Source organism: Triticum urartu, chromosome 4A (assembly GCF_056163025.1).
Source record: "Triticum urartu cultivar PI428250 chromosome 4A, HENAU_Tu73, whole genome shotgun sequence".
NCBI classification, from domain to species: domain Eukaryota; kingdom Viridiplantae; phylum Streptophyta; class Magnoliopsida; order Poales; family Poaceae; genus Triticum; species Triticum urartu.
The window spans coordinates 23,489,649-23,500,052 of record NC_141876.1 but is presented as its reverse complement, the minus strand read 5'-3'; the positions used below and the strand labels follow the sequence as shown (position 1 = coordinate 23,500,052).

Genomic DNA, 10,404 nt, shown 5'->3' with positions numbered 1-10,404 from the left:
CTTTATGTTGCATTCGATTTATCTGTCGGTTTTATTATATTTTTTCAAGGGAGTTTTATTATATGTGGTAGCTACGCTTTATTTAGATATATGTTTGATATGCCATGTTAATATGCTATAGGTGTGTTATACTTTTGTTATGCATATGCCATGCTATTGCTTTATGCACATCCTTGTGATCAAACAAGAACTGTGAAGAAAAATCTCCACCCTAAGATGTAACGGGAAGTGGTGGGACCACTACTTTTGCTTCTTGGTCAATGTGGACCTTGTTCAATATTGGTTTTATTTGTTGATGTTTTGTGGGCTATCGATCATGTCTTGCTGATTTGCATCTCACTGTACCGGGTCTCATCTCCTTGCATAATACCACTTAATAATAGTGATGGAGAAGATTTAAGAATATGACACTGCCTGTTTAGTATGAGGAAGAGATGTGCAACTCGAGTTATCGTAGTACAGACTGCAATTTACTCGAATGATCATGCTAGTTGCCTCTGAAGACGTGCAAAATTTAAAAGTGGTACATCCAAAAAAGAGGCTTCAATCACACTGAATTTTTTTTTGCGGGGGAATCACACTGAATTTATATGTGTATAAAGAAAATTCAGTCGAAAGATTGTGCATGACATAAAGTGGTACATCCAAAAATGAGGCTTCAATCACGCTCGAATGATCACACTAGTTGCCTCTGAAGGCGTGCAAATTCAGTCGTAGTACAGACTGCAATTTACTCAAATGATCACACTTGGTCACATGAGCCTTCTGCTGTACTTGGCTTCTTTGGATCCTGCTCACCTTCAGCAGGCCCGTGCTCTCTTTTCATGGTGCTAGGTTTCTTTTCACCGCCAAGGAGCTGAATGGACATCAATATTATTACACTATTGATTAATGTAAGCACGGAGAGCAAATTAGCGGTAACATATTACTGCATTCAGCCAGCCAACGGCATATGGAATTATGGATGGATGGAGATGATGTTAGTTGTTACCACTTTCCCTGTGTTTCCATCTGCCATGCCTTCCACGTCCACGTCCGCGTCCACTGCCCGAGGCGTTCTACAGAAATCACTGACGATCTGAACAGATGTTAGTGAAGCAGAACTTAAACCGACTCACGGTGAACGTATTTCCCACGTCCCGTAACACGAACATGGATAGATACTCGATCGAGGAAGCAGGCAGTCAATTCAAAGAAGAAACCGTGCTAGAGGAGAAGAGAGATTGGGAGCCACCTTCTGGAAGGCATCCTTCATCTCCTCCGCCCTCGGATCGCCGAGGGAAGACAGGATCTCGAAGGCGCCGTCGATGCCATGGTGGCTGAGGAAGCTGAGAAGGCAAGGATCAATGGGATCGATCTTATCACACGGCAGACGCATTGTTAGAAGCTTGCCACGGGCGGCTGACGGCGGCGGGTGGAGCTGCGAGTCGCGCTTTTTATTCCCCGGGGAGGAGACGCCTGCGTGATTTTGGGGTAGCGGGGATGGAGCAGTCCACGAGAGCTGTTGTTTGACGCGGCAACGCAGACGCCCTTGAGCACACATAGGCCCGCGCTACTAACCCGGTATATATCTTTGGTTTGGGCTGTGCCCGTTTCTTTTCTTTTGGTGATGTACAAATTCCTCCAAAACAAAAAGATATTAGCTCAAAAAAAAGAAGTGTTTATAATAAAAAGAACTCAAAACAAGAGGTATATGTTCAAAATCTTGTAGTAATGCTGCTCATTTTACAGTAGCTACCGACCAATCGTCTGAGAAGAGGGCCAGGCTGTTTCGGCTAAGGCAACTTCCAAAACCCTGTAATAGTTGCAGTTGTGCAGAAGTTGGCAGGCAAACATAGCAAAGAAATACGCCACATACTTCAGGGGCAAACTTTTGTGATCCATCACGAAAGGAAGAGAGTGTTTTGAAGGTGAATGTTGTTTTCTTGAGCATGAACTGCTAAGCAAGACAGATACATCAGCAAAGAAAAGGGAAATGAAACCAAGATGATAAGTCAAGGAATAGGCTTCAGGGGCAAAATGAAACTGCATCTCGATGCCATAGATAGATGGTACACCATCAGTATGCATGCTTTAATATTCTTTGGCGCTTCAATGCACGTTACATATTCAAATATACACAAATGGCCTATATAACACCACTCTGAACTTGTGCGAGTGAAATCCCCACAAGAAAACATTTGATTCAGAGTGACCTTTTGGACAAACGACACTCTTATTATGTACGTTAAAACAATGTATCTGAAGGGCAGCCTTTGCTTACAGGCGGAAAGGCATTTAATTGCTCTAGTATAATCTACTAAACATGGAACCAACGGATCCAAAAACAAGAAGAAAAACAGAGAACCAGAAGACCTGTAACCTACATGAGCCTAGTCAGTTATCATTAGATCGTTTGGGAGTTGTCCGAAAATGTCTGGGCAGCCTTCCCAGCTGCTCTTTTCTCTGGATTCCCAGTAACCACCAAGGTAGCGATATGTGTCGCTACCTTTATCCTTCGCAAACCACCGGGGTTTCCACCCACTCTCCTGCATCTTTCGTGCCTGCAGTACAGTTGGGTACCATATCATGTCTCTATCATGATTCATGAAGAGCTTTTCAAGCTTATTATCATATGAATAATCCAAATGAGTCGAGGTGATTGTTATTTCAAATCTGTAGAAGTCCAGTATGGTGTATCGGAGTTATACCACTCCAAATTATTGAATGATCAAACTGAGCATATTAAAAACAAAATTATTGAAGTGAATAAATCAAACTTATCAAGTCACGTTATACTACGGTTGTTTGTGCTTAGTTCATGTCTTCTGATTTTTCTTCACCAAGAATACAACACATAAACAGCTGTAAGCCTGTGATGCTCATTTTACAGATAGTTGGCACATCAGAATGGAGTCCAATGTGGTGCATCAGAATACAATTGTTCCACTCAAAAAAAAAGGTTCACTACAGAATTATTGAATACAGAACAAACTTATTAAATACTCCCTCCGTATCAAAATATAAGACACTATGATAGTGTCAAAAAACATCTTATATTTTGATAGAGGGAATAAAAAATACTGGAGTGAGTAAACCAAACTTTTTCAATTCATGGTAGCATAAGTGAACCAGCATCTGGCCTGCTGTTGCCAAGGGAATACTTTGAATTTATTGTAGAGTATGAAACAGGTGGGCAAAACCCAACCAGGACCTAACAGCCCAGAGTTCTGTGCACAACATGACGTATAGGTTTATTTCGATCCCACTAGGTAACTGTATGTAAGTTTATATTCACAGCCATATGAATCCAGCATACTGGTAATCTCATTCAGACCTCGCAACGCCAGGCCATGGTTCATTTTAATAGATATTGTATTGCGGTTACAAGCATGTGACACATAAGGCCATGGTTCATTATAGTAGATATTGTATTGTGCTTACAAGCATGTGAATCGACCAAAGGTGGTATGTAATGCAGCCAATCCAAAAGTTTGTTCGAGATAAATCAAATGTAAGCAAGGCATGAGTTAATGATCATAAGGGATGCGAAGGGTTAGGTTGACTAACCTGCCGTTGTCTCTGCTCAAGCCTCAACTTCTCAGCATTTGCTCTTTCATATTCACCATTCTCTAGGCACCTCTGGTCCGGTCGCAATCTTGAGTCTGTTGGTGGAAGTTTTTCCTGCATATAGGTTGGGTTTATTCAATAATCGATCATTAGTGTGAGTCCACACATAAATCAGTACGATGTTAAAGTGAAGCTTGCTGCGAAGCTAACACCCTCACCTTCAATCCAGGGGTAAGTTCATTTAATGTGATCGCAAAGCTAGTGAAATTGTATCGAGTGGGAAACTTTGGTGGTTTACTCCTTTTCCACAACAAATGGGCCTCTGAAAAATTCTCAGATCCTTTGCCTTTTCCAAAGCAGTCACCCATCACGTAGTGCATACTTTCATCCCATTTACCAAAGAGTGTAGCAACAGTTCGACCACTTCGGTCCTGAATAACACCTTGGACCTGCACATACACCAGTGCAACTATGCTAAGTTAGACTAAGATGTTTGCACTATCGGAAAGTTAAGGTACTCAAACAAATAAAGAGAGAAAATATACATAGTCTGGAGAATGAATAAAGAAATTCAAGACGACCTATAACTGGTCTTCTAAAAAGCCGTGTGATAAGAGTTCTTTTTTGGCTGAAGCAATTAATTTGTCATGTTAACATTATTAATTCTCCACCTGATGGATGTGTGTGCATTGTTTAGTCAGAAAACATATTGTTCAGCCGATGAACCTTGTTCTGAAGCAACAGAACAATAGTTCAACGAAAGCAAATACCTACATGAGGAAAGTAATCAAACATTGAAGGCTTCGTGAGGAGGGGGGTACTGGGGGAGAAATATAGACAGACTTTAGGTTACTTCTAGAAGTTCATTCATGCTTGAACCATGGACACAACCTCCCCTATTTCAGGGATGCCATCTTAAATAGATGGAAAAAAAATTCTGACAGATTAAATTACGAACAAGGAAAAACAAACAACCAAATGATCAATGGATGGTAATGCGCTTCTGTATCCTTGATATAAGTCACACCTCTGAGGCTCCACAGCTCAACAAAGCTAACAGCAGTTCTGCGGGAGTATTCTTCCTTCAGTTGGTGTTTGGCAGGTCAAATTAAGGATGGAAATGGCAAGGGGAAATGAAGTGTCTACATTTGGCTGGTAGGATGGAACATTTCTGGATTGGGAGTCAATGAGCTTTATGCTTCCAATTCTCACTGTTTTATTCAGGTGGTACAAGTAACATTTCAGCCTATTTCTAGATAAAAGCCCACCCTCTGTATGAGGCTTCACTGCCCAAAAGGCTGAAGTTGGAATATGATCAAACTATTCAGAGCACTATAGGGCCAAAATGGTCCTTTGAATTCAATAGTTGATTTCCGAGCACTATAGGGTCAAAATGGTCCTTCGAATTCAGTAGTTGATTTCTGAGCCAAAATACTATTTATTTTATTTGTGCGCAATATTGCCTTTTTTTCAAAATAATAGCATAAGGCTCAAGACTTGTATCATTTTCAAGTTAGATTCTAAAATTCCTGGGTGCCAAAACTTTGAGAAACATCACATTAAACACCAACTATTTTTCAAAGGAAATCGATACACATTGTTAAAAGGTGAACCCATTATGCTTTCAAATGAATATATATAAACTGCTAAAAATATGTCTTGCCAAAAGGCACAGATGCATCACTTGCTTTAACTAATATGCATGGAAAAGCATCATCTTAGTGACAAACAAACTGCAAAGTTAGGAAATAAAAGGAGAAATCAGAAGAACAAGAATACAAAATACATCTAGTATACAGGCAATTTATTAAATACCTGATGAGGGTTGCGATCAATAATTGACTGCTCCTTGAACTTCAGCTTACATGAATATTCGCGATTACCTTGAATGCGCATAGTACCATAGTGATCACAGTACAGTTTACCCAATATGAGATTGTAAATGGAAGTGGTCACCTGTGATAGCATATTTTCAGTTAATCATTTCACAGAGTCAATCATTTCACAGAGTTAACCATTTCTTGATAACTAGGTAATAATACCTTGCTCCACTGGAAAACTTCACCATCATCAAACTCCAGTGTTAACACACCAACAGGATCAAGTTGAATGGAGCGACCCCAGAACTTGCTCTTTAGGTTGCTATCTGCCCAAAACCTCCAGCCATTTCCCTCACAGTGGCATGCAACAACCATTGGATGATGACTAACCTGGCAAGTGGTATTGAATATTTTTATATAAACCAACATGCAGAAGCAAATAAACTAAACTTCAAGAAAATCTGTAGTGGCCTCAAATATCTGTTAGTCTACAAAAGAAAGGCTATTTGATGATTCAACAGGTACAGAGTAGAAAATCCGAAGTAAGGACTACATGGGGCACTGCAGCAGTATTGCAGCGGGCTGTTCTGAAAGCAGTATTCAAACTAGTTCATGGAGAAGTTTAAGGTGTTACGTTACATAAACTCACTATCAGAATGTAAGAAATAAGTTAGGAGAATGAACAGTGGACTATGCTAACCAACAGTAAGAACCTGTTCTTCATATTACTGGATTTCTAAAGGTTCATAAACATACCTTTTCTGAGAAAAAACGAAGACCTTTATCTGGATAATCTGCTTCATAGGTCTCCCCAAGAAGAGGGTTGAAGGGCTTACAACTCCTTCCATCCGTAGAGGCATAACCAGAAACAGCAAATGCTGCAACGCTTAGAATCCTCATCAGACTATCCCCCTGAGTATTCAACATAGAGATGTAAGATGCATAAATGTGGTTCATCTCATGATAGAAATAAGCAAATAAACATGTCCAATCACAAGTTAGTTATTGCCACTACTACAGATAACATGCACACAGAAAAGTTCTGACATCTTTGCAAAGAAACAAAATGGTAGAGAACAGGTTAAACATAATGACACCAAGAAGTGTTAGAGGCGGATTTAGAATGCACTCGAATGAGTTTAGAGTAAAACGGAAGACATTGCATAAAGGTGTAATATGTAGGACACAAACAGGAGTAATCACATAAGTACATTGATATCCTCTTTGGTACAAACCAAAACTAAGATTGGATATATACTACAACTGCAAAGCAGGAGATAACAAGAACAACCTGAAGAGGAGTAGAGGACACGATGCAAAATCGAACAAAACCACCTCTAAGCTACTTATGTTTCAGGTTAAACTACTTAAGTTCTACTCCCTCCGTTCAAAAATAGATGACTCAGCTTTGTACTAACTTTAGTACAAAGTTGGGTCATCTATTTTGGAACGGAGGGAGTAGTATGAAAGGGAAAGTCACGCACTACCCGTCACATGCTGAGAATAATGAGGAAGAAGACATACCCTTTTGCCCCATTCATATGCACGATCAATAAGGTAGGAATACTCAAGATCCTCGAAACATTTTTGTAATGATGAAAGAGGTTCATTGAAGTAAACAGGCAGACAGACTTTGGTAAGATCCTTTCCTATGTTGTCCTTGATCATTGACCACAAACTAACACCCTTCTCTTTCTCAACAGGATCTGGTAGCTTCTTACGCCTTCTCACATACGGATAATTAATTCCAACAGACTTCATAGAAGGATCAATTCCATCCATCGGGTAGTCGTCCTCATCATCTGAACCAGCTTCAGATCTTTGGAAATCAGATCCACTGCTTTTAAAAGAACTAGATGAAAGGAAATCAGTTGTATCAAAATATATGTTCTCTTCATCGTCAGTCTCCTCTTCAGCAGGATCTTGTGGTTCATTGTAATCATCAGACTCGCTACCACTTCCTTCTGAAAAAAGAGGAATGGTAATTTAAGTTGTCGACAAAAGTAAATCAAATATTGAATCGACATTCATGATATAATCCAAAGAGAGTTTGCAAGGAACACCGAGGACTCCATAAAAGAGAAAACCAATATGTGCATTCAAGACCTCGGAAAGTTGGTATCTAAGAACAGCAAATGAAGAAATCATGAATGGAAAGGGAGAGAGGGAGAAGATCTAGACTGATTTCCAAAACTGTTGCTAACGGAATTACAAGTTACTAATTTACAACTAAAAAAGTGGTTATCAAGTATCAAACAGTTATCAAACGGTCCATGCTGATTGAATGGTCAACCTATCCACCCCTCGTCCCTCGAACCAAAAGCATAGATGGCTATCTCTAACCATTTGGGATACCCATAGCCACTCAAAGCTATCCCGTGAACCAAAGACAGCCCTAGTAAATATGATGTCCATCCGCTCATGCATGTATATAGTTTGCTTACACTTCGGCTAACCAATCAGCAATGCTCATATTGAACCAAACCACCACAGTTTTGTCTGACATTCTAGAGTTACAGCTATTTTAGATGGTATATGTGTGTGGAGTTATTCACCAGCGTAAGTCAAAAATTTCCTTCATAAAAGCAGGGATGAATCATAATGGCCGATAATTTTACCAACAAATTATCAGAAGATAGTTCAGAACGCACGTATATCAATAGCATGTGTAGCAGTAAGATTTACACTAACTAAATTTGTCATACCACTAAGCTTCTCATTCCTTGGTCTGGAAGCAGATCCATACTCTTTCGACTGTCTTTGGCTCTCATCAACGAGGGTATTCTCCAAATCGACCTTTTCTGTCTACAGAAAGGCAACAAAACAGAATACATTGCCAAATGAGAACATCATACTATAAATTTTGAATAGATCTAAAATTAATTAGGAAACATCAGAATAGATAAAATTGCAATCAGGAACAATGTATGATGAGAACATCGATGATATGAAATTCATTGACATATCTAAAATTACAAAGGGGAAGAAATGGATTACAAATTGATGCGCTGGAAGAGTGTCAAGGGGAAGAAAGCTTAGAATGTCTGATCTGCCAAATGGCTAAAATGTTTTACATGTAACACAAACAAAGGAGGACAATAGATAATCAGGTTTCTTCGCAATTTACCAAAACCTCAGCACATAGTTCCCACCTTCCATGAACTTAACACTCAATTTAGGTTTCCACCTGATACAGATCTATTAAACAGACTGCAGCATCTGACAAACTCAATAAAACAGCAGTGGCAGAAGATTTCAAAGAAATGCAAGTACTAACTCAATAAAACAACAGTGGCAGAAAGCTCAAAGAAATGTAAGTACAGCACGACCCATGGTGACAGCTAGTATTCAAAATCGGTCTCGATGTACACTCATGTCAATCGTGTACGCAGAACGGCAAAATTCCTCCGTGCGTCAATGTACGTCAGTAGCTCTGTACTTGTTTCTTCATTAATTAAACCATGTAGAGAATGGCACAATATCACACCATGCAGTGGACACCAAAATTTCCTACTCCCATGCACGATCAAGTTCTGTTCGAAGCAGGGTCAGATAGATATGAATACCTCTAGGTGGCGGAGCGTGTCAAGGAGTAGCGCCTGCTTCTGCTTGAGAAGCACAAGCTGCTTGTGCAGCGCCTCGAACTCCTCCCGCACGATCCTCTCGCTGTCAGCAATGGCAGCATCGCTGACCCCTTCCTGCTGCAGGCGCTTCTTCAGGCGCTCGGTGGAGACCGCCGCGGCCGCCGCAGTGTCCCCCGGCCCGACCATCTCGCTGGTGGACATCCTCGGGAACATCTCCTTGGTGGCACGCAGCGCCTCGAGCCACGCGGCCCTGTCCTCCCTCGTCTCGGCCCGCAGGTGCAGCCTCTTGGTCCCCGAGAAGATGGAGAACCTCCTGTCGTCCGATCTGCTCTCTCTGACGGTCGACACCTGCACGTCAACCACCCGTTTCAGCGTCAGAGACAGAGGGAAATGGATCTGCGGATCAGAGGAGCGAATCGAAGCATCGAGCGGGCGACTGACCTTGAGGTGGATTTCGCCGAGGGGCTTGCGGGGCGTCTGGTGGTGGCCGTGGCCGTTGGAGTGGGGGGCGGAGGCGGAGGAGGGGGTGGGGGTGGAGGAGGGGCGCGCGAGGCGGCGGAGCGAGTCCTCGCCGATGACCTTGGCGCCGCGGTCGGTGTCGCGGGAGAGGTCGATGCGGTCGGGCCCGTGGATCTTGTAGTAGGAGAGCACGCCGTCGCTGAGCGCGAACCAGCGGGGCCGCCACCCGCGGCCGTAGTTGACCCACTTGTAGAGGACCCCGGAGATGCCGCCGCCAACGATCTCGTTCAGCCTCACCCCGTCAGGCGGCGAGGAGGGGCCGCCCCCAACGCCGACGCCCGCCACGCGCGCCCGCGCTGCCGAGCTGCTGCTGCTGCTGCAGCAGCGGGCGGGCTGGAGCGGGGGCGGCGGCGGCGGCGGCATCGCGGGAGGGAGGCCCGCCACCGCGGGGGTCGCGGACGACGCCGCCGCCGCAGCCGCGGCGGGGGAGACGGGCACGGGGGGCACGCAGCAGAATGGGTGCATGCGGCGGGCGGCGGGGGCGCCGCCTGCCGCGCTGGCCGGCGGGGAGGGAGGCCGAGGCGGGCGCGTGCGTGCGCGTGCTAGGTTTAATTAATCCCCGTGGTTTATAAAATTCCTGCGCCGCGCCGCGCAGTTTATTGGGGGTGGGAGGGCGGAGGTGGGTGAAGAGGTTTAAATGCCGGAGGAGGAGGAGGGGGAGGAGTGGGGTAATAAACTGCTGGCTGGCTGGCTGGCTGGCTGGCCGCCTGCTCGGCGGTTGGGTAGGGTGGGTGGGTACCGTACTTGGGCGCTTCTCTTCCTTCTTCTTTCTCCTTTTTCGCTTGTCACGACTCGCCGGGAAAGGGGACGACGGGCGGGCGGGGCGAGGGAGGGAGGAGGGAGCTCGTGACCGACTCCTCGCGACCTCGGGTCGTCCTGCCATGGAGGACTCGACTGGTGACACGTGTCAGGTGTTTTTTTTTTCCTTTTGG

General features: G+C 43.8%; 2 protein-coding genes across 3 annotated transcripts; both read right to left on the bottom strand.

Annotated features, from left to right (window-relative positions):
• Positions 1-580: 580 nt before the first annotated feature.
• LOC147974564 (uncharacterized) lies at positions 581-1,853 on the bottom strand. Its single transcript, XM_087517580.1, has 3 exons — positions 1,235-1,853; positions 992-1,078; positions 581-856 (listed from the first exon to the last, which is right to left on the bottom strand). Exons 1-3 carry the CDS (start codon positions 1,541-1,543, stop codon positions 743-745), a joined length of 510 nt encoding a protein of 169 aa, XP_087373706.1. The 5' UTR covers positions 1,544-1,853; the 3' UTR covers positions 581-742.
• Positions 1,854-2,004: 151 nt separating this feature from the next.
• LOC125550342 (oxysterol-binding protein-related protein 1C) lies at positions 2,005-10,090 on the bottom strand. Of its 2 annotated transcripts, none has more exons than XM_048713317.2 (10): positions 9,395-10,086; positions 8,936-9,301; positions 8,075-8,174; positions 6,894-7,333; positions 6,126-6,281; positions 5,592-5,759; positions 5,365-5,505; positions 3,768-3,998; positions 3,550-3,663; positions 2,005-2,543 (listed from the first exon to the last, which is right to left on the bottom strand). In XM_048713317.2, the coding sequence occupies exons 1-10, from the start codon at positions 9,935-9,937 to the stop codon at positions 2,373-2,375; spliced, it is 2,430 nt and encodes an 809-aa protein (XP_048569274.2). In that variant the 5' UTR covers positions 9,938-10,086; the 3' UTR covers positions 2,005-2,372. The 2 variants fall into 2 exon arrangements, 1 of the variants encoding a protein (XP_048569274.2); XR_015600171.1 differs by having other exon boundaries at positions 2,385-2,543; positions 3,768-4,018; positions 9,395-10,090.
• Between the last annotated feature and the right edge of the window lie 314 nt (positions 10,091-10,404).